The sequence below is a fragment of the Cornus florida genome, unplaced genomic scaffold (genome assembly GCF_030987335.1).
Source record: "Cornus florida cultivar Cherokee Brave unplaced genomic scaffold, ASM3098733v1 CherokeeBrave_3.0.0_Hap2_Chr09, whole genome shotgun sequence".
In the NCBI taxonomy this organism is placed as follows: domain Eukaryota; kingdom Viridiplantae; phylum Streptophyta; class Magnoliopsida; order Cornales; family Cornaceae; genus Cornus; species Cornus florida.
Window position 1 is genome coordinate 83,913,668 of NW_026775579.1, and position 25,027 is coordinate 83,938,694.

General features: G+C 35.3%; 1 protein-coding gene across 2 annotated transcripts; it reads right to left on the reverse strand.

The window, feature by feature from the left end:
- Positions 1-1,379: 1,379 nt before the first annotated feature.
- Positions 1,380-24,054, reverse strand: LOC132274755 (DNA topoisomerase 3-beta). 2 transcript variants are annotated; one of them, XM_059776088.1, is made up of 15 exons: positions 23,920-24,054; positions 23,731-23,787; positions 22,654-22,757; positions 21,517-21,610; positions 20,529-20,628; positions 16,885-17,128; positions 15,969-16,131; positions 15,757-15,876; positions 14,733-14,812; positions 11,513-11,791; positions 9,107-9,275; positions 8,021-8,149; positions 7,449-7,661; positions 3,997-4,176; positions 1,380-2,194 (listed from the first exon to the last, which is right to left on the reverse strand). In XM_059776088.1, exons 1-15 carry the CDS (start codon positions 23,938-23,940, stop codon positions 1,565-1,567), a joined length of 2,583 nt encoding a protein of 860 aa, XP_059632071.1. In that variant the 5' UTR covers positions 23,941-24,054; the 3' UTR covers positions 1,380-1,564. The 2 variants fall into 2 exon arrangements, with proteins under 2 accessions (XP_059632071.1, XP_059632072.1); XM_059776089.1 differs by lacking the exons at positions 23,731-23,787; positions 23,920-24,054 and having other exon boundaries at positions 21,517-21,605.
- Positions 24,055-25,027: the final 973 nt, after the last annotated feature.

Below are 25,027 nucleotides of genomic sequence, written 5' to 3' on the forward strand. Positions count from 1 at the left end.
CATGTACTTTTTAAAATATTAGTGAAAAACACATAAAATACATATGATTAAAAATATTATTGTCCATTGATTGCTATTCTAATCAAATGTACAAAACCATGTAAATTTTTTAACTGAACCAGAGAGTAACAAAATCAGCTAAAATTATGTCCCTATATCTTTTGTGTGACCAAACATGAAAAGCTTCATCCCCAAGGGCATAGCAGAGTTGACAGGGATCTAGGAAGTAAGTTTTTTAAGTCTCGCTTTTGAATCGCACTCTTAATTTGAATGATGCGTATGTTGTGAGATCGATACACATGCTCTAAGAAATATATATATATATATATATATATATATATGAAAAACATCCACCAATGATTTTAATTCATAGATTTCAAGAACAGATCGGATAGATTGTTGTGAAAATTGCAATTGTCCAATACATTTCAGTCACGATATTAATTAAAAAGGTTAGTAACGATAATTGTATTACATTAATAAATAATAATATATTTAAGAATAAAATAAATCAAATTTGACACTGTATATATAGAAGAAAAATAATATAATACAAGCCAAAAGTAAAAGATGTATATGTTCAAATATAATATATATTTTTTGTTTAAAAATTTGAATCAACATATACTATTCATTTTAATATATATACGTGTGTGTGTATATATATATACATATATAGTTTTATCATTCATTTCAATAATATAAAAGACTAAATAATAAGTTAAGTATGGAGTATTGCAAGGATGAGGATTCTAAAATATTGAAGACCGAGTCGAATTTGATAAATCAGATTCTAGAAGCATTCAGATTTTGTATATATTTATATATTTAGGTGGAGTGATCTGGAAAACTAAATATTAATGTGAAAGGATGTCTATATATATAAGTAGGAGTAAAATTTATAATGGCATATCCCAAACACCTGGTAAAAGTGAGAAGTTTAAGAGATGGAAACTAGATATGTTTGTTTGAGAGAGAGTGTACCTAGATAACTAGATATATTTTTGTACCTAGATAACTAGATATATTTTTCACCTACAAACTTTATCCACATGTGGTGCAAAACAACTTTCGAGGTTTTCATCTGATAGGGAGTCCCTCACTTTATTGATGGGACATTTGGATCCCCTTTTCCGATCACCCTCCCCCGGTTATGGTTCAGGAAAGGCGGTCCGAGATGGTACCATAAAAAGTGGTTTGCCAGGTCATGACACACTGTTATAATAACAAATATAAAAGTAAGGGTAAACACAAAGAAGTGAAATTTTAATTTGGAAAATCCACGTGAGATTACAATGTAATAGTGCGTGGTCGAACTCAAATCAATCTTCTAGGCACTAATCGATTATGACTAATTGATAATTTTCTTCGTCTTCGGATTGTAAAAAGTATGACTAATTGATAATTTTCCCTTTGAAAATTCACATATCTTTTGTTAAAATTGATTAACAAGAGCTCACCCACCCAGTTCCAAAAAAATGGCAAATAAAGTCATTCAAAGTAGGCAGAATGGCAAGTTCCACATCTTGAAAAGCCAAATGTATAGGAGTAAAAATTTTACATTTCAAAAATCTCGGAAACTCATTTTCGGGTCTTCCAATTTCCTGCCACCTCGTCCCCTTCCTCTTCCCCTTCCCCTCCCTCTGCCTCCCATGCGTTTGAAAAACGATTTTCCATGCTTCATCTCTACAAGTGAATGTAGCAGATCATCGCAAAGAACGCATCCAACATGCAACGTAGCTCCATCCTTCAAAGGAGTAGTTTTCTTGTTGAAGTCCACTTCTATTATGGTAGAATCACATTCTGGACACCGTTCTTTAGTTGTCGAAATCTTGTGAGCACCTTGAGGAAGGAAAACAAGGCAGTTGCACATGTTGCAATAAAGCCTCCATTTGGGAGCACTGACAGGGTCAAGGACAAGTGTCCCGTTGCATTCTGGGCAGGCGCAAACTCCTTGGGCTATCAGAGAATGCCGGCATGTGGGGTGTGGACAGAGGAAGCATGGCATGCCAGCTCCCTTTCCCAACTTGCCAGAACTGGTGGTCTTGTTAGCACCGAAGAGTGTGTCTATACCTTCAAATGGAGGACTATTATAGCAGTAAGGGCAGAGAGGAAACGACTTGCCTTCTGGGCCAGCCAAGGAGAAGATCAACAGCTCAAAGTTGTCCAAGGGGCAAGTCAGTTCCTTGTACAGCTGCAAGAGGATAAACTCGGTTATCATTCTTAAAAACAAGAGCAACAGTCATGGGTTATTTGGCACCAAAGCCAAACAACTTCTTAAATGGGAAAATGAGAGCACATCGCTATGCAAGTAGTGAAGACTGATGCACTTTGTACAAATAACTTCAAACTAACTCTCTTTTCAGGTAACAAAAGTAACATTTATTCACCATAAAAATTAAATATCACTCAATGAGAAGAATAGCAAAATCTAACAATCCCTTTTCTTTTTCTTTTTTGCTCAGTTTAACATTCATACTACTAAATTTGGTTCATGGCAACAACTTTTCAAACCTTAAACCCTGTGAAGACCAAGAAAACCCCATAAATTTCAGGCATAACTTGAAATGATAGTAGATACAGGCTACCCTTATACTAGATTAGTTAGTGCATAGATTCCATGTGTTTGTTCGTGACAATAGATTTTCAACACATGCAAACCAGATTGCTGAACATGTACGTTTACCCAAGAATTACTTGGATCTTGTATCATATTATATCTTAGCATCTCTTTAAGACTGAATAAGAGCAAAATTTTAATTGATACGGTTGCATCAGCATTTTTGTGCAAAAAAACCTTGACTTCGTTTGCATTGGAAAACAGAGGAAGAAAAATATTCTAGAAAAAATCATTAAAGTCCAGCTGATTGTTTTACTTAAAATTTATTACTCAAGTTTAAAAAAACAAAACCCTTATCCCAGCTATTTGGGGTAGACTTTTCACTTAAAAATTTCCAACACAATCATTTGTATGATATAAGCACACACACCATAACTAAAATACAGGGCAACCAAACATAACTAACAACTAAGTCCAGTACAATAGGCACTAATATGTGTCAGAAAAAAGAAGGCTATCTCGATTAAAATGACATCTCAAAGCTACAGCATCCCCCATATCTGACTACATATAATAAAGACCTATTAAAAGAATCTATGTCTAACTTACCAAACAATATAAACACTCTAAGAATGAAAAAACTTATATAACAATATAAAAGCTCAGTTTACAAGTATACAGACTTCATAATCTTTTGGGAATAAAGTCACAGAAAGAGTAAGAAAAATTACTGAAATAGGTCCAGATGTATTGTTGCATGAGGAGACTCATGGTATTTTGGTAGAGAGCACCATTTGGGTCTGAAATAGAAAATGCAAACCCCACAGGGACAAAGAGTGCCAGGTATGGGGGAGGGAGGGATGAGAGTAATGAAGTAAAAACATCTGTAACTTCCAAGATTCAACCGAACAGCCAATACAAGTTTCTTTGTCTTGAAGAGAAAATAGATCAAAATTGCATTGAACCTTCTTTCAATGGCTCATGTCACCAGAGAGAGAATGGTTAGCTTCAGCTTAAAGAAAAGATCCTAATAAATCAAAATCAAAATCAATATGCTCTTGCAGTTGTTCTCATCAAGATATGTCTAGGGTCAAGGTTATAGGGATACAAGCAAGAGATGAGAGCACAAGAATGATGCGATGCAGAAGAGAAATCTCACACCACTGCATTTTATTCAACTACTAGGTTTGACTAAAACATCAGTACAAGCAAAAACTATGGCATAACAATTAAACATGCTTTAAATTCTAGATATTCGTCACAATAAACAGGATAAGACAGTATAAGCATGCTGAAGATTATGCTGCAATGCACATTCAAAGTGCATGATGTACATTTTGACTTCGGTACCAATTCATGCCATGATATTATAAGCAAGATACCAATATAATCTTGTAAAAGAATAAAAGCTGACATGCATTGTTGGTTTACATTACCTTGATTGTGCCCTTCTGAGGAACGTAATAAACTTCCTCACATGTACCACAATACAACCGTGAGGGCTGCATAGAGATGTATTTCATGTACCGCAGGCATTTGCCGCATTTACTAAGCAAACGTCCAGAATCTGAAAGTGGAGAAAATTGTGCCTCAAACAATGCATCCATGTTATCAATCTGCACCGAAGAAAGCAGATCGATAAGTGAAAGAAAGCTTCATTTTGTGCATATCTTAGTCTAGATGTGATGATAAACACAAATAACAATATCAATTTAGTCTGGAGCATACGTGGAAGGAATATAGTGCAGTGCAAGAAATTACACACTTTTCCATTTTATTTATTATTATTTTTATTATTTGTGAACCCCCAAAAGACTGCAAATCCATGAGCCGGCAGGATTGAACCAATTGTCACCTGCAACCAAATGATCTTACAAACAATAAACAAAAACTCTTGCCTTTCCATTTCACAAGTCCTTCAAATGACATGCCCTCATACTTACAGTATGATGACAGCTGCAATGACAGGGTGGACACACATGAATTAAAGCTATCATGACTATATATGAAATAAGAAAACAAAGCCAAGTTTGAGCATTTTCTAATTTAAGTATGAAACAATTTCATTTAAGTTTTTCTGTGTCTAACTTGAAGACATCACAACCCTGCTCTATGCTTGTAAGCTTTTCAACCTCTAATCTATCTTGATCTTTAACCTTTTCTATTATTTTCAATTTTGCTCTTTACTTTCTTTCTTTCTTTTTCTCTTTAAGAAAATCACTAATTTTTTTAATCTCAACTCATCAAGTTCTGAATCAGTGTCACAGTAGCATTGTCACAATTAGTATTAATATGTCACAAGTTTTTAGATTTTGAACTAACAGAACTACTGTCAGATCCAACAGGGTGAGTGACAATTCAGATTTAGAACACATAGATTCATCAAATATATGTGCAAGGCCCTAAATAGATCTAGAGGGAGGGGAATATATCTTTTCAAATTTTAATTAACAATAACTAATTTTCAATTTCTAACAATTGTTGACTTTAAGATATAATCAAAACAAGAGTAAAGTAGAAGAAAATGAAGAAGAGAAGGTAGAGCAGAAGAGAAAAAGAGAGAGATGGGGAAAAGAGAGAAATGATGAAAGAATAGTTTCATCCTTCCACCACATTCTATTTAGAATGAATTAGTTAAAATATAGAGAGCAGTAATAGGTAAGCAAGCAATCACGCAAGAATACACGATTTTAATGTGAAAACCCCCAACAGAAAAAACAATGGGACCTAGTTCAGGCGGATCAAAATTCACTATCTGAGAAAGAGGTTACACACTAAGTTACTAGACTCTAACCCAAGAATCCCTTAGTCCTTCCTGACCAGCCTTGCACATCAACCCAGATCCTCCAACTGGTGATCAATACACAAATTAGTTCCTCGTGCAATTTGCTTCTTCATGAACTTTTGATCTCCAATGACGTCGGGTTGTCTTTTGTTTGTGTGATTTGGTGTTGATGACAATTTAAGTCCCACAAGCTAATTACGCGTTGAATAATAACTCAATGATAAAAAGAAAAAATATGCTCTAACTAAAAATAAAAAAAAAAAACTATATTATCTCTCTATATGCTCTCAATAATGTGTGTAGAGATCTTTGTAGATATGTATGTGTATTATGAGAGCCTATAAGTGGTGCTTATATAGTGCTTCTAAGTACAAAGAAATTAGGGCTTCTTAGTTAAAATAAAAAATAGGGTAAAGTGCATTAAACCCCCCTGAACTATTGGGGTATGTGCAAGAAACCCCCCTGAACTATAAAAATTGCAAAAAAAACCCCTGAACTATTGGGGTATGTGCAAGAAACCCCCCTGAACTATAAAAGTTGCAAAAAACCCCCATGAACTATATATTTTTTTGCAATTTACCCCATCCACGCGAATTGATTAACTGAAAGGGACGATGAAGCCGAAGAATTTGTTGCTAGGATCGGTGGGTCTCCTGTCATAGCTCCATCATAGCCGCTGCACCACTCGCCAGATCCGTCGGCCAAATATATCGCACTTCTCTGCACCATTGCGTCAGCCCATCGCCGTCACCGCCTTGCTCGCCGTTCAGCTCACCTTGCTCACCGGTCCATTCCACCGTCCATTCCAATCTCGCCGGCCCATTCCACCATCTCCATAGCCGAGCACATCGCCGTCCGTGTTTTGAGCACACAGCTGTCCACAATTCACCACCGATCCCCCTTGAGCTCGCCGCCGCCGCCTCCACAGTTCACGGTCGAGTCAACCGAGCTCTCATCACAGCCGAGTCCTCCGCGCACAAGCCGCCATCATCCGAGACCGAGCCATCCCGCCGACCTCGGATTTCTTTGGTCTCTTCTCTCTCTCTGTAGCTCTCAGTTTTGGGTTGTGTTGGGTGAAAGGCATCTTTTGGCAGAAAAAAAAGTAAGAAGTGTATAAGTTAAAACGACGCAGTGTACGTGTTATAAGGGTAAACTGGTCTTTCAAAATTTTCGGTACCGGAAACTGATGTCATGGGGGTAAATTGCAACAAAATCATAGTTCAGGGGGTAAATTGCAACAAAATCATAGTTCAGGGGGGTTTTTTGTAGTTCAGGGAGGTTTCTTGCAAATGACCAATAGTTCAAGGGGGTAAATTGCAACAAAATCATAGTTCAGGGGGGTTTTTTGTAGTTCAGGGGGGTTTCTTGCAAATGACCAATAGTTCACGGGAGTTTAATGCACTTTACCCTAAAAAATAAAATAAAAAAGTGTCCTAAACCTTCTTAAAATTTTGATTCAAAGTAGTATCCAAATCTGTTCATGCACAAGTATATTGATCGAGCCATCAATCGGTATCTACTGGCACTGCTTATTAGACCAATTAAGGCTTCAATGGAAGCATTCTGGACTGTGATAAACCTTTTATGGAGATTGTCAATCAATCGGCACATCAATTGAGCCATTCTATTATTGTAAAAAAATTCTGTTAAAAATATATTTATTCTAAAACAAGTTCATGCATTCATGACATCATTTCATCAATCAAAACATGTAAGTATTGTGCCCTAAAATGAATCATGATAAGACCACATGATTAGGAACTGAATTGGTGAAATTGTTATTCAAGAGGTGATTTCACTTTTTTGCCTTTTGATGTGCCTTCAAATTCTCTGATTCTGCTGTCCTTGAACCACCACTAACTCAATGAAGCTGAATTTTGAAAATTAATAAAAAAAAAAAAAAGAAGATAAAGATTCCAACTTTTGTCACAAAATTTGGCAACACTGAGTTCTAATCTTAACGATTGACCAAGAGAACTAACACCTAATTACCTAATGTGCAAATAAGATAAAAGTTTCAAGTCCTACTTTTTCCCAAAAAATTAAAATAAAAGCAAGCTTAAGGAACAAGTTAATATACGAAAAGTGATCAGGTATTATCACCTGCTTAACAAAGTAAATGAACTTCCGCTTGAATTGATCTAGTACATGTTGTAAAACATAAGAATGATCTGCTTGCCCCTTGGCAACAAGAGTGATCTGTTGCTCAATGAAACTCCGAATATCAGGCAAACAAAGATCTGGATCAATACATTGATAACCTCTTATAAGGCTAATGCCTAAAGCAGTTGGAACCAACCTTCTTCCAGCCTGTACCTGCAGTTTAAAGGCATGGTCAAAACCCGTATAATGAACAGCACTCTTATAGAGATTCTGCAGAACACTAAAAGGTGCTACGATTAAAACTGAAAATTCTAAGACTTGAAAGTTAAAAACTAAAATTTTTAGTGTTAATCATACATTGAGAATTTCTTTTGATAAAATTTTGAATTGTAAGTGTTAAAGTCTCACTCACATGAAATTTTACTCTATTTGAAGAGAAACTTATACTTTCAAATAGTATTCATATTGTTTTCATTAATCACATTTAATAGATTTAAGTACTGAATTGTAAAATCAAACAACGTGTAATAAGTGGACAAAATGCCACAAAAAGAAATTAGATTATCACAAACCTGCACATAGTTGCGCTCACATATGTTGTTTATATGTACAGAAATTGATGCATCTGTGCCTATTCCATTCTTCTCCATTAGAGAAATCAGCTCACTTTCACTGAGATAATCTGGGGGCATGGTGTTTCCCTGAACATTTCAAGAACTAAGTTATCTACTTGCAAAGATATCCACTAAACATTTATACAGCACAACCCCCTTTTTTTTTTTTCCCCTTTTTGAACACCAAAGTGGTAGCAGTAGCCATCCCCATGGCTGCATAACAATGCAATGTGATTGGCTGGCCATTCCTGACTCCATTCCATTTAATTGTTTGGTTTAAGCAAATGGCAAGAACTGCTATTCCCTCAAATGTGAGATTAGTCAAGTCCTTTGCTCACTTGGAGGAAAGGCCATTACATTTCCACAGGAATTAGCCACAAAAAAGATAAGTAAAAATAATCATCATCATCATCCGTATCCAATGATGTCCACATGAAATTTCTATTTAATATATATTTACAATAAAAACATCACAGAAATACGTCAAAATAAAATAATAACACAGTTCAGGAAATATTATATAACATAATACAGTATAAATATATAGTATGTGAATTATCATATAACACACACACACATATATATATGAAGAGTGTCTATAAAAATAGGGTAAAATAAATAAATAAAATCTTGTTGGAATGGAATAATCTCTCCCCAAAGAACTTTTTCTACTGAAACCAAGAATGGCGATTTCTATTTTATACTCGTCTCTCTCAATCCAGCTTTCAGGCTATTCAATTCTTATATACTATGGGGATGTTAAGGGTATGCCATCTAATTAACTCACAGTACCGCACCACAGGCCTATCAAGTAGGAGATGCTAATAAAGGATAGTTCTTATTCATGAAATTGTCTCGTGACATGACACGCCATTGTCTATGTCGCTTTTTCCTTTTTTAATGACCAAATGAAACATGAATCACTAAAATCTAAAAACAATGAAAATTATGAAACCTTGAAATTCCTCAAATAAAATTCTAGAAACCATTATAACAGAAGTTGCAGAAAAGCCAAAAATAAAATTCATGGGTTTGATACAATACCTCATAAAGCTCAACTTTTGAAGTTTCTATTTTCTCCCCTTTTGTGAACTGAGGAAGCATTTTCTCATTTACTGCCAACCATGGCATGATTGATGTATATCCCTTTACTGTAACATGCTGCCCCACACAATGGAAAATTTCTCCACCAACTGAAAATTCAACCTTCGTCCTGGAGTTGGCATCAAATAGTACATGTCAGTCATGAATTAATTTTATGGAACTTAATAAAGAGTAATTCAAAAATGTTCTTTTTATCTTAACCATAGTAGGTAGGAATCGTTAACAATACTTATCAAACTGAATCAGGTACTAGAATTCCCTAATACAATGAGTGATCTACGCAACAAATAATGTCAGTGCTTTGATCAAATTGAAATCGTGGCAGCTATAAAAAAAAAATTGAATGAGTTGTAATAAAATCATGCTTGTGCATTGAACGGCAACAAACATAAAATAAAATCAATTGGTCGCAGGACACAGCTAATACAGGCATTATTACTAAAATCCCATATTCCTTTTGCTATGGCTACTCAAGGGAAGAATTCTTTGTTCAATCAAACCTAGAATTTGTAGTCCAAATTATACACGGTTTTATTTGTCACTCCTCTCACTCTTTCAGACAGTTCAATGGGATCCAGGGAGACCATGTCTTCATATATGCTCAGCATTTAATGATACACTCATGGTTGGTATTATAATAAATTTCCTTCCACTTGGTACGTAGGCTGTCTCTTTTTCATAAATTGAACAGATACATTGTTCTGTTTGTCAGAAAGAACCCAACAACCAAGCATAGAATACAACAGAGATTCTCACACTAAAGAGCCTAAACAAAATGAATGTAAGAATCAAATTAGTTTCACCATTTCAGTCAGTTAGAAAAGGAAACATTTAGGCAACTTACTGAATACAACAAATTTGTGGAATTCATGGAAAAGCTTGGAAACAGAAGGTTTAAACTACCAGTGAATATAAATTAAATCTTTGACAAATTATGTAAGTTCAGGCCCACACATTTATCCATACAAGACACATGATGGAATGCAGGAGTATAGGGAAATTTGAGTAAGTCATCCGATAATGTCAAGCAATTATTTATTAGAAAAAGAACGTACAAAAGAATCTAAAACTAATTTTCTCATGTAAATATTGAATTATTATTATTATCAAGTATAACATTATAGGGTACAGGCCTTGTCATAACGGTAAGGTTGATCCATTGTGACCTAGAGGTCAAGAGTACGAAACAGGAAATAGCCTCCCATGCTGAGGTAAGGTTGTGTACATCTGATCCTCCCCAGGCTCCGCAATGGTGAAAGCCTCATGACATTGTGGCCATCAACTATAAAAAAATCAGCTAGTAGACATTTTAACACTAGCTACAACTAAATTAACAATTTAACTCAACTCTATGTCACGATAAGCTTTTCCGACCTCCTGTTCTTCTAGTTCTTTTGCATCTGCTATGTCTCAGAAAAAATCAGGTATATCTGTACTGTTTTTGGTTTCAGTCCTTTAATTTTCTATTCTTTCAGGAGAGAAATAGATACCTCTTCCTATCCATATTTGTAAAAACTGTCAACATGGAGGAAAATTTCCGCATATTGTGAAGATTTTCCTAGTACAGCTCCATTATCTTAGAGATTTTGAAGTTTTAGGGTACTGAGAATAACTCCAATTCCAAGCGCTCCATAAGATAACTCTAACCTCGCTCCCAACAAATTCTTGCTAGTCGGCTCTAAAAGACTAAAGAATCTAATACAGAAAAGGACACCAACACACCATGAAACTAAGTATGGGTTACCCTCAACCCTACCTGCCCTCACAGGGAAACCTTCCCACCATACCGTCCCAAACCATGACCAGTTGCAGACTTATTCCCATTCTCCATTCAAACCAGAGATCCTTGGCATCTCACCTCACCTAAACTAAACCAGCATCCCCCACCCTCTTCATAGACCTGAACACAACCAGATTCAACCCCAACTGCTTCACATCAGTTTGACAAACAGGGTACCGTGTTTGACCCAAAAAAAAATACCGAGTTTCCAAAATAAATAATAATAATAATAATAAACTAATGCAATCACATGTCATCTAGGAAATAAAGGTGTCAGCAAGCCTAACTAGTAACATCTTAGAGAGTCCTACCAGAAAAGTGGGATTGATTCTACTTTCACCCCCGTCTGGAAGGGGGGTTATGAGTTGGGGGAAGGCTACTGCCGCCTTAATTCACAACTGCAACATCAGTCAAACTACAAACACACACATATATATATTTATATGTTTAGTGTACATGTTTAGCATTTCAATAAGGCTCAGACGCGGCTATTTTTTCAAGAAATATACCGTTCAAATGAACTAAGAGGAAATCTTAGACATAAGGAGAAATAATAGAGGTTTTACCTTACATATTTGCAGTCAGGAGACACAGTCCCTAGAAAATGTTGACCAACATACTGATAGAGTCTCCAAGCATCACTACCTAGCATATCCTCAGTAGCTGAACGCATTGGAGTTATGGGAGGGTGATCACCTGCATCTGTTCCTGACCGTGGCTTTAGATAACCATCAGCTAGCAGTGTCTGTACGTAACTACCCCATGCTGGATTATTTACTAAGGCTTCAAGTGTGCCTCTGAAGTCAAACGAAGAAGGGTATGCCGTGCTCTCTGTACGTGGATAGCTAAAAGAAAACCACGAGGGAAAACATATAAGAAGAAGAAAAAGAAATTCAATTAGTAGATTTCACAAGACCAAAAAGAAACAAGAGAAAGGAATCATTTTTTTTCTATATAAAAATATATTTTTTGGTTGAGAATGGGTAAGCTTAGTCACACTCTCACACACATGCCCCTGCTGGGGCTTGAACTCAACCTCCCCTTTAGGGAGGTGGAGGGCATACTACTCAAGGCAAGGCTTTGTCAGTGCAAAAGGATCCAAAAATGCTAAAATACACATCTTTCCAATCTGTCAAGGTAACTCGGATGGCAAGATCTCAGGGTTACTACCTGAAGGTCTCAAGTTCAAGTCCTAGATAAAGCAATATCAGTGGTATGCGGGTGATTGCAGATATCTGGAATTTATGTTATAACCATGTGTCAAAAGGGCAACTTGTTGGAATGGTTCCTCATTGTTAAATATATATATATATATATATATATTCACTGCTGTGCTGCACATCTTGTCACAAAGCTGGGCTTGAAATAAAAAGGAAGAATTTCTTTCTAGAAACCACAAAATTTACTTTACTAATCAATATTTGGTGCAGAATCAAAATAACATACGATCTCAATTGCACCTACCACAATTTATAATATTGTTAAATTCCTGATCAAAATCAATATAATATGCGATTAAATGGAAAAGATAGCATCGATGCCAGTTTGCCAACAATTCCAATAATAGTTTACCTGCTTACGTAGAAAAATGAACATAAAAAATAATTATACTCTTGTTTCGATACATCAGACATCCTCAAAAACCAATATCAAAATTAAAAGGGACTTTTTTTTTTTTTTTTTTGCTCTGGAGATCAAAAAATATAATCAAAATTATTACATTATTTGTGATACCTATATACGAGTAAATTCATTATCTTTTTCTGAAGAACACAAAATTCATTCAGATGGATGAAGCATATTGCATGGCGAGATGATGTTACTCGGAAGGTGGATCATTGGGTATATGATGTTATAAGATGGGGTTAAGGTTTATATAGCTTCAATAGAATTCTTCTTCATATAATAAAACATGATAAGACAGATTAAATACACGCTTAAAGTGCACGAATTATCCATTTACTAACAAAACCATGTTTAATATTAGTTAACCATATATGTTTGACATAAGCATTAAATATGTGCCTGACATATCTGGTTAGATATGGCACCTAACAAGCATATTCACCATTTATAAATTTATAATGTATTGTGCATTAAACTCTCTTATAATGTTTCCTTCGTTAAATTATTATTTTAAAGTGATGGAAGTGTTTATTTTGAACACCGTATCAAATAAAAATCTCATCTTACTGTAAGGGTAAAAAATGAAGAAGAAGAATATTAAAGAATAGAAGAATATTTAGCCATGTCCTTGTGTCCTCAGGTTGGAAATTTGCCAAATCCAAAGCTGAGTCAGCAGACACACATTCCAGAACCAGGCAGACGTATCTGAATCCATGTAATATTGATTCTACAACATCATATGAACATGAAGACATTTCATTTCACAGGTTCCCTATCCAAGTTACAAATTGAGCTAAATAGGATCACTTAAAATACTACGACACAACAACAATGGGATTCAGCCAATCTGAATCTGGCACAGCAGAAGGCCATTACCAAATGTTGATCCCACCTATGCTGGAAGACAGCCCTAACATCAGTTACTCTCTCAAGCTCGAATTCTTGTTCACATTCTTGTCAGCCCAAGTTTTTACCATTGCACCAAGTTCAACACCCAAAAAGAATAATAAATCTTATTTGAAATTTGAAATTCATTGAGTGATTATGTACATGAGCTTCAAAACAAAATTCCTACATCCCTCTCTCTTCTACAGGTAAAATATTTACTGAGATATATAAATAATATAAATGGCATCACTCTACAATAGACTATGTCACCTGGACTCGGGTGCAAGTGTCAGGTACATGTGTGCATCCACGCGTCAAATGTGTGAAATCCTCAAATAGAAGGACATATGGACACTGTTAAATATTCATATTATTTAATATTTTCATTTTGTTTCCTAGAGTAAAATAATGGCTTTATATAACATAGGGTCTAATACAAGTATTTCACTCATTTTGAAGCAATAAAATAATAAAATTAAATTATTTGTCCAACCATAAGTGTCCGACACATATCCCATAACACGGACTCGGGGTACGGGTGTTGGACACGGGTGTGTGTTTAGGAGTTGGATTCATCAATCTATCAATTTTCAGGATACGTGGACTCGGATTAAAAGTGTCCAAATATTGGACAGGGGTACTTGGACATTTTGGAAAGAGAGAAATTTGTAATATTTTTTTTTATGTTTGAGACATTAATCATAAAACTGAAAAAATATATATCAATTGTACTTTTTTTATAGGAATTTTATAATTATTACTTCATTTGTTTGCCTCATTTGATTGGTGGCATGTCATGGCTATGCATTTCCCTGTCATATCTATTTTTGGAATGGGACATGTATTTTGGGACATCCCAAAATAGAAAGATGGACATGAATTTTGGGACGGAGGGAGTATTAAAATCCCATCAGCCAGTCTTAGTACCTATTCAATCAAGGGTGCTGGTAGGAGGGACCACTGCAAACTGATGTGGTAAAGCTCAGCTAGTCAAGCGTGAGAATGCCGGTTTGAATCTGGGCTAAAATACTAAAAGTGCATTCTCTTGTATGCATTAAATCAAATTGGAAACTTCAATGGAGAGCAGTCAGAACGGAAGAAGCACGGGTAGTACACAAAAAGAAACATATCGAAATCTTCACCAGCAGACAAACAATATTTACTAGACACTGAAGTAGCAATTCATACACCACTACAATCTGGAAGATTGAGAAAAGAAGTAGCAAGTATAACATCATAAGATTAGATAACAGGAGATATAGCAAGGAAAACCTGATGAAACCTTGAGTATACAAGCGTTCAGCCAGTTGCATAGCCATTTGAGGTCCAAACCCCAATGCACTGGAAGCAACCTGAATTAGTTAAGAAAAATCTTTGATTAGAACCTTACACCTAAGCCAAATAATATAAGTGTCCAGGTTGGTGACTCTAGTCCTCTTTTAGGCTACCACACTCCATATTCAGTATGCAACAGAAAATCCTAGAGAGACTGCATCCATCCAAGAGGGTAAGGGCCTGATACCGTTAGGCCACTGGCCCGTTGGTAGCTCTGAACACTTTTATTTTGCTAAACTATGGTATGTTGCTAAACAAATACTGTAATAAATAAACATATTACTTAAAATTTTGCCATGGGGACGGCCGATTTTTTTAATATTTTGAGCTCTCACATCTCTAAAAACAGTTCTTACATGCCTAAGAAATAATAACCACCTTAACTAGGATTTCCCTCTGAATTCCATGTCATGTCAAAAGCTTAAAAATGACCAATACATAGAAAATTGATATCAACAACTCCACTATGCCTGTATATGGTTTTTCAAATACAACTTCCAAAATCAACTTTCACCAGTAAAACTCGAAGTCACAAATTTTTACAGCTTTCATGCTAGAAAAAACAAGCTTTTGCAGGAGTTTGAAAATTTTTCACTGAGACAAAAACATTTTATCCCAAGTTCTGACATTCCCTTCTTGGCAAGACATCGTGATCTTTCCAATAGTATGAATTTATTTCTATAAATGCATAGTCATTAAAAACCAAAAATTAATTTAATGGCTGACAGAAACAAACAGCATGTTCTTAGCACTCCAATCTTGGTAATCATGGGTATAGCTACAGCATTTCTTGTAACTACATCAGTTGGAAATATAACTGTCTAGTCTTTCAAAGACCAACATATAACTGCACTTGACAGAAGAAAACATGCAAATAAAAGAAAAGGAGAAATAGCAAACCAAAATACAAGATGAAAATTGCTAGCTAGATTATTATAGATTGCAATAGTATTGTTCTGACCTTCAGAAGGTTCACCGTATTAAGACCAGAAGGTCGAGCTTTGGAATCCTGTTTCTCTGATGTGCCTGTTACTTCCACAATTCCATCATCCATTATCAAATTTTGGAACATCCTAGCAACCTGGAAATAGTAAAAGTCTAAGCAACATATGCGTGCAAACAAAGGCGTAACTAAGAACAATTTCAAAAAATTTAAAGCTCAGAAGGCCTCACATCTATGTCAAACAGCTTATTACGTTCCCATTCTAATTTAAGTTCGTAGCCATGTTGAAATATGTAAGGATGCAAAGTCCAAAACTTTTCTGGCTTAAAAGTAGTAATCTGCAGGTAGCGTTGTACACAAAATCCAAGGGTAGGAGTTTGACATGGCCCATAGCTGAAAACAAGCAACAAAGAAGAATTTATTGATTCCATCCAACAAGACAGACGGATGAGAGAGAGAGAGATGCCAAAATGCTTGGTTACTACTGAAATTTATGAAATGGCGTGGTTGAAACGAAATAATATAACATTAGAAGGGATGTTATTTTATAATTGTTTCCAAAACGATAGAGCATTTGCAAAATATGATGTTTGGAGTAAAAAAAATCAATTAACAAACAGGGGCTGCCACCCCTATAGGGTTTCTTTCTCCAGATGTTCTTCATGCCAAAAAAAATTGGCCCAAAATATAATAATGTAACAACTAATAGGGAGGAAACATCTAGAGATATTTTGATGGATGATCATCATAATGTTTCTTCTTTTTTTCTGGCAATAGGATGCCTTTAAGCCCAGATGGAGAGTTAAACCAAGGTGAGTAACAGCCATGACCCGTGACTGGCCTTCAAGTCGGCTACTAGCACTATTGTGATCAAAGTGTTGCATTGATTATTAAATCATTTTTCCACTGATACTCTTGGCATATAAACAAAAAAAAATTCAAAAACACAATGTGCATCTTTGCAATTTTATCGACCTTTCATCTATTCCAAGTTCCAGTTAAAATATTTCACTACACTTGGAATTTGCATGAAATAATAAAATAATAGCTCATATTAGATCAAAAGAGAAAAACAACATAAGTTCTCATCAAAGTAAATGGCAACAAGATACTATAAACAAAGCATAGCCACAAGAGAGAACCAACGAGATAACTCTGGAATCAAGATTCCCGTATTTTCCTTGGAAAAAACTAGTCTGGAATCGTGTGAATGCAACTCCAACTTTCAAATCAATCTCTTGGCGAACATCTACAGCCAATGCCTCATCTCTATTGGGTTCAACAAGGTTATTGATCGCCTTTAAAAGATCCTTCTCAGTGACAGAAGAAAACCGTGCACGATGAACTCTTCTGCCCTTGTTCACATGATTAAATCCAGTGCAATCAATAACTGCAATGAATAATAAATAATAGATACAATTTAACAGAGTACAACATCTAGAAAACGTTACTCATATTACACATGAACTCGACAATAGAATGCCTATAGATTAACTCACCATATTAAAGTATATGCGCTCGCATGCTCTTTCGCGCATGTATCATGCATATAGCCATTAATAATTAATTACACTTTCCCAAGAAACAGAAATATTAAGAACAATGCTCATTTTTTTTTTTTATCTGCAATCAATAATTGCTATGAAATAAAAAAAATGAAACATTAGTTTGTCGTTTAAGATCCTTAGTTCAAGTAAAAGAACACCACCACAATAATTAATTTGCTCGAAATCTGCTCTTTGCAGGAAACATAATAAAAAGCAGTTCAAACAATGAATATTTAATAACTTTTTTCACAAAAAACTGCAGAAATTATATCCATAGATAAAGATGAACTGGTCAAATATTTAAATCTCTGTAAAGATATTGAGTCGAAACTTGGATTGTGAATTGTGTTGAATGTCTTGAGTCGTTTGTCTGCAACCGAAAGAAGATGATGGAGATCAAGAATAGAGGAAAATACGCTGAAAATTTCTCAAGCTCAACCACATACATAGGTTAAGGTATGTTTAGACCATTTATGACCTAGGCATAATCTTTAAAAAGGGGCTCAAAATTTTGTTGTAAGCACATTTTCCAAAATTAGGGTCATGATCACATAATTTTTAAAGAGATAAATTAAATTTTCAACCAAATAATTTCCGCAAAACAGAAAAAGTCTTGATCTAACAAAAATTTACTGAAATCCAGCAAGCTTCATTCGAATTCTCAGTCGTGGAAACTTGGACACTGGTGCTCAATCGAAGTGTCATCGGTCGAAGTATTATCAATCATAGTGCCCTTCAATCGAAACAATGCCAGTGGATCTTGATTGATCAATCGACGATATATATTTTTGGAAACTCTATTAAAACAGAAATTTACAAAGGATTACTCTTCCTTTATTTACATAGGACTCTTATATTGACTATGAATATGCAGTTACAATCTAGTGACAGAATTTAAATCTTTTAGAGAGAGGAAGCCTTGAGATTCAATCTAATGTTTACCATAGACCACTCCTTTTTTTTTTTTTTGATAAGTATTACCATAGACCACTCCATATATGTGATTGTTAGAGATTTTACACAAGGAGCATATCAAAGACAATCAAACAAAGCATCAACCACGCAAATTTGAAGATCAAGGATTGAACAACCATGGAGAGAAAGCTTGTGGGAGATCAAGTTTGTTAACTGGCAGCAGCAGAAATCGTAAAAACATATTTTGGTGTGACTCTAGGTCAAAGGTAACTTGAGAATTCTTACGTAAAGTCGATTCAACCTAGTATGTAACAGTAGATTGTTCATGGCTAGACTAGGCTCCATGGTTTTCCCCTCTCTAAGGTTTCAACATAAAAAGCTTGTGTATCTGTTTCATTTTATTTAATGCTTTATGCATTTGTGATTGATGTTGACAACTTGACACAAGTCAATAACTAATCAAACAGAAAATTGATTAAAGCATTAATGGAAATTTAAAATGTTAGTTATTCACAAATTAATATCCATAAGACCTATTTACCCCCTCTAGGTCAAACCAAACCTTATGTATCTTGACACATCAAGGCCTTGGGTCTGATCTCACACCTTTCAATCTCTTTTTTGTAGATAATAAATAGATTTTGGAGGATAGAAAATGAACTATAAAGGAGAAGGGCGACTAAGTGAGCACTAAAACAAAAGGAGAAAGAAAAACAAACATATACCAACAACCTACAGGAATGGAGTCCACCCATTTATTCCATTCTCAAAAACTCTATTCAAGGAGGATGAAATGGCCCTAACTGACTCCATTGTTGAAGCTCCCAACTTAGCCAAAGAATCAACTTGATCATTTGCGGACCTCAGGATCCATCCATCGTCATCAATCAAGCAGTGAACCAGGAATGAGACAGTAGAGCGGCTGTTTGATATCTCTCTCTCTCCAACAGGTTAGTATTATGAGGTGTAGCTTCAAATAATTTTCTATGCTCAGTTTGTGGCTTTTTTTTCCCTGTTGGTGTATGAATATTGCTAATAACCTTATTCCTTCTTTATTTTTCCTTTGTGCTTCCTTTCTTCTTTGTTTCTTCATCAACAGTGTCTTCTTAATGAACAGTGTCCTATTTCTCTGTTTTTCCATCGGTCTTCTTTCTTCCCCTTTCTAGTTTTCTCTCTTTATCAACAGTGCTCTGTTCCTCATATTTCTCTCTTCTTCATGAAGAGGGTTGTTCTGATTTCCCTCCTCATGAGCAATGTCTTCTTCTTTATCTCTTCTTTCATTAAGTTCTCTCCCTCCATGAACAATTTCTCTTCCTCCCTTCTTACGAAGAGTGTTCAGTTTCTTTTTTTTCTTCAAAAACAGTGTCTTCTTCATCTTCCCTTTCCTTTTCCTCCTCCTCCCCTTCCTTTCTTCTGTTTCCCACGGACAACGTTACAGTTCCAAATACTTCAATGTTTGGTGTAAGGGCTCTACCTTTCAAACTACATTCCCCAATTGCTTGGTAAACTTGTGCATATATAAATGTTCCATATGTTTGTAATATTTAATTTATTTTAGTCTTGTCCTGTGGATTTTACGAATTCTTTATTTTAAATATTGTTTTAGTATTTCTCCTCTCATTTTGTAGAATCTTCTGTTCATATAATCTGATACTATGCACCACCTATCGATTGTAGAATCCCAGTCCTAATAACTTTGTTCTTAACAAATTCCAATTTGTCAACCATAATCAATCAATAATCAGGCTCTCACTGTGTAATACAGATGCAGAAGATAACACAAGCTCTCACTCCCCTATTGCTAAGATGTGTGCTACAAATCTCAAGCAGACCAATGGCAAGCACCACCAGTTTGATTAGCCCCCAACTCTAGCCAATGCAGTATCAATCTCTGGGATTCATGGTGTGACATACGAACACACTGCCAACAAGTACCAAGGTCTAACAGCTACCTCAACCTACTCCTGCCTAGGTAGTTATCAAGGATCTAAAAATCCCTTTAAGAGGTGTATTTGGCCCCCAGTCTCAATATCCACCATCTTTGTGGACTTCATAGCCTCAAACCATTAACCTACCTACCCCTTGTATTAATATCAGCAGCTCAGGATCCAGGTGATATGCATGCTTGTAGATTCACATGGGCCCCTAGGAATCAACGTGGCATCCTGATGAAGTCCAGGGGTCATTTAGTGCCTTTGTAGGTTCATGCACAAGGTGCCTGGAGGACATATCCTACCTTCTTATGGATTTAATTATCGAACAAATTAAATTTTAGCTGGGCATAAGATATATTAAGATAATTACAGAAGAGAGAAAAAAAGAAAGTACCTTCAAAGCATATATTTTCTCCTTCACGGTCACAATCTAACCATAATACCAGATGATCACAACCACGAGCTTCTTGGCTTAAATGCCTACAGATATGAGCCTTATTACCAAAGATACAGTCAGTAAATATCGAATTAAAAATTATAAGGGAAAAAAAACACTTTAGAGATCATGTACATGCTATTCAAGAAATCAAAAATAATCCAACAAATACAATAATGTTATGCCTAATTCCATATGAAGGAAAGATTTCCTGGAAGACCAGAATATGCTTGAAAGGCAGATAGAATAAATTTGACTTAATTACCGTATTAAGCTCACATCAGACTAGTTTGGTTGTTCCTTTAACAAGCCATACTAGATTCCCTTGCTTTTTCAAAGTTATTGCAACCTATTAGCATATTGAAAAGATGCTAGTACCCTCGTTTTTAAGTATAGTAATTTATATATATTTAGTTTTAAAGGCATATGAGTAAAATAATAGACCATTCCTTTGCTTCCCTTCCTTTCAAGTTTCAACCTAAAAAAAAGGAAGGATGCACACCCTCCGGATGCCTTTTCCATCCCCGCTCTCCTCACTTCCATCCATTTCTGCATCCCCCCTACCGAACAGAGCATAAAATAGGAACTAATTCAACCAACTACCCAGCAGCCCAAGTAATTATTTACATATGCCCAAACACCCATATGCACATGTGGATATTGATTATTAAAAAAAATATATTGTTTTTCATTGAAATACAACACAATACAGCAGTAAGAAAATTGATATGGTACTACATGACATGTGCACAACATTTCCTTTTCAATCTACATGGGTTTCAATTGTCACACAAGTATGTTCAACAATTAAAAAATTTCAGCCACCTCATCACACAAATATTTTCTCATCATTGTGTATTCAACTTGAATGATACCTAAAAGAAAACTAAAAACAAGGCCGGATTTAAGAACATAGAAAAGATGGAAGGTAGAAACAAAGTTGCACCTTTGGATTTGATTCCGCCTTAAGAGTCGGAGCTTGGAAAAGATCGAGAGGATCTGTCGCCACCCAATCTTGATAAGCTGACGGAAAATCTACACTAGACTTGCAAGAAGAGAAAATTTCCATATTCAGAATTCCAACCCATTCAATTATTGGCATTAAGCATGCAATGTAACAACTACTATACCAGTTAAGCTCTGCATTTCAACAGAACCCTACCCAAAGCACTTCAGTATTAAGGTAATTAAAAGTTTGATGCCGCCTGACTTACTTTTCATCAATGATAGCCCACTAATTTTGCATCAATAGATGAAAGGCATTGTTGTCTTGCATTAAGACTAAAATGGCTAAATCTAATTTCAAGGAAACGAAAAGATATATGCAATACAAACCTCAAACAAAAAGATATAAGGAGCACAATTACAAGTCAGGAAATGTTAACATAGACAATCTCCCTTGATCAATTATGAACCAAAATGTAGGAAGCATTCTGTGATTTATGAACCCAAAATGCATTCTGTGATCAATTTGGAGTAGTTTTGCATTCACAATTAAGCATTCTGTGATAATTATGTAATCAATATCACATCACACATTACAACACACCACAAATCCAATTTAGAGTAGCTCGTTGTTCACAACTCACCTAAGTAAAAAGTCCAACAACCATCATCTAATGGAGTGAACAAATTGCACGTCTGGTTTTGTATAGAACTGACTTCAGATACACATCACAGTATAATCTGTCTGATTAATATGCCCTATTGCCCGGTGAAAAGGAAAATGAGCAGAAAACAGAGAACACATGGATGGATATGCGCCTAAAAGAACAAGAACAATGAAGTAGCTAATCTAGGACTAAATTATTTATGACACAAACACATTACAAGAAACAGACAAATTTTTTTTTTTTTGATAAGTATTCTTTTTTTAAATTTATTTATTTATTTTTTTTTTTTTTCTCCTTAGTTGGTACTCACACATACTTGTCTCTTCTGAGACTTGAACCCTGACCTCCCTTTGAGAGGTAAGAGGCTGATACCACTAAGCCACTCGCCGGTTGGTCACAAGAAATTGAGGCATTATAAATTAGCTGGAAAGGCATTTAATCATGGTCTTTGATAAAGTTGAGAAAGAAACCTGAAAACATGTCCAATGACCGATGTCACTTTATAATGCACCCGTAATCCCAAAAATATTCCGTCAAATTCATGGACTTCAGTACTAGCCCTCCGTGTTGACATCTGCAGCAAAATGTGCCTTTAAGTCACACTTACCTTAAAATTCATCAGTAAAATACAGCATTTTAACAAATAGAAAATAGAGCTCGAAATTTTTCTAGGGGAAATTACTGAAAAGAAAATTCCGTCAAAAAATATAATAGAGGATGGGCAAACATAAGGCATGAGTATGCACCAAAAATTTCAAAATTTTCAAATGACGCAAGTACGGATTAAATGACTTAGAGATGAATAAAAGTTAAACAATGTCACTGCTTACAAAATGAAGGGCCACTGTGGTCCAAGTCCAGAAACTCACAAAGCATCAGATATATAGGACACCTCCTACGTCGAAAGTACTCAATACCCCCACCCCCCAAAAAAAAAACTCACACACACACATACAAAGAGAGCTCATCACAGTGACAAATGATGGTTCTTAAAAAAGTTCAACATAAAAGTCAAAATCAACCGAAACCACTATGATGAACCCCACTGTTCAAAATTTCCACCAAAAATGAAATTGAACATCTTCAAACATGCCCTTTTGTTTTTTTAAAATAAATGGGAACTTCCAATGTTTTCCCGACATAACTCCAGTCTCCATCCATCCCAGTAAATTAAATAACGTACAACAAATACTAGCACTAAAACCAGTGAACTATCAGCATCCGACATTAAAGCTCTGACTGGTAATTGAACAAATTTGGAAGTGCCCACTTTGATGCACATTCTCAAATAGAATACCATAACTGAAATCAAATGCATGCAATAATTCTAACACTAATGATAACAGGATCCAAACTGTTGATTCACAATTAGAATACCAGAAGTGAAAATCAAATACAATGTTCAAAGTTAGCAGAGACTTAAATTCCATTTAAATTCACTAGACAATTAAAACCCTAAAATGGCCGCACCAAAATAACACTGAGTAGGGTCTCAAAACGGAAAGGAAAAAAAAAAAATCAAAAAAAGAAAAGAAATGAGAGAATACCTGATTACTGGAAAGAACAGAGGCAATAGAGAGAGCAATACTGGGCTTCTCTGCTACCTGAAATATATGTATACATACATACATACATATATATATATATGAAATATGGGATAGTTTTAGAGAGTAAAAACAGAGGAAGATGACAGTGTTAAAACCAAGAACAACTAGGGAAGTTGGAGGAATTCTCACCATGAGAACTATGGGAGCCATCGTTGCTTGCTTCTGTGTCTACGGAGCGCCAAACCATATGAGAGTGAGAGTGAGAGAGAGAGAGAGAAGAGAGAGAGGCCTTGGCCCTTCACCGTTTTTTCTGTCTCAGTCAACCCGTCCAGACCTTTTCGGACGGTGGGTAGGGCCCTTTGAATTAAGCTTGAGTTATGCAAACTGTTTTAGGCCCGTGGATTGAGTTGGTTTTCAATTTTGTTTTAGGCCCGACTAGTTGGGTCCATCATAGGATCAATGGACTGGAGAGCCCATCATTGGACTCTAAAATATTGGACTGGGTCAGCCCAACCTCTTTTAAACACTTGGTTTACCAGTCCACCACCAAAGCACCGTTATGGGCCTCTGGTAGGCCCAACAAAATAAGAATTCAAGCAGCAGGATGGAAAAATGTGCATTTTTCAACTATAGAGTTAATTAGAGAATATAATAGCCTCCCAAAAGATAATATGAAGAAAGAGATATTCGATTTTTAATTTTTTATATTTTTAGAGCATAAAACTATTAATCAAACATGTATGAAACAATTCAAAACTATTTCCACAAATTTAGAGTTAATTGAAGTTTCCACACATCCACTGATTTTGAAAATATGTGTATGTATGTATGTATGTGTGTGCATATTCTGTATAGTCTGTATATAATATTATTATTAATCAAAAGGTCAACACGTCCAATGAAAATGGGAACCTGAAGGGACTCCACTCATTCAAAATTCAACATATATATAATTATTTATTTTTGTTTACCTAAGTGATGATGAATGGTGACTTTATGGTAATGTCACTTTAATATATATATATAATAAGGTTTTATGCGGGAAAAATGGGAGGTTTGCCGGTTACATGCTTCAATGTAACAATGTCAATAAGAAATTAACTTATCTGGAGCCCAGAATATTCCCATGCAAAGTACCTTCTTTTCCACTCTTTTTCTTTCGTTATTTTACAGTGACACACAATCCATGTCCCCTACTTTTACTTTGCTCAAATTCGACATATATAATAGAAAATTATGTTATCTTGAATTTCAAGGATGCAAAATATATTCACACCAAGATATATTACTAATAAAG

Excerpts from the sequence above, each read along its gene's own strand:
- LOC132274755 (XM_059776088.1), bottom strand. The coding sequence starts at position 23,940 with ATGGCTCCCATAGTTCTCATG. Across the intron at positions 23,788-23,919 it reads TGGCTCCCATAGTTCTCATG|GTAGCAGAGAAGCCCAGTAT; the intron begins GTGAGAATTCCT and ends CATATATTTCAG. Across the intron at positions 8,150-9,106 it reads CAAAAGTTGAGCTTTATGAG|GGAAACACCATGCCCCCAGA; the intron begins GTATTGTATCAA and ends TGAAATGTTCAG.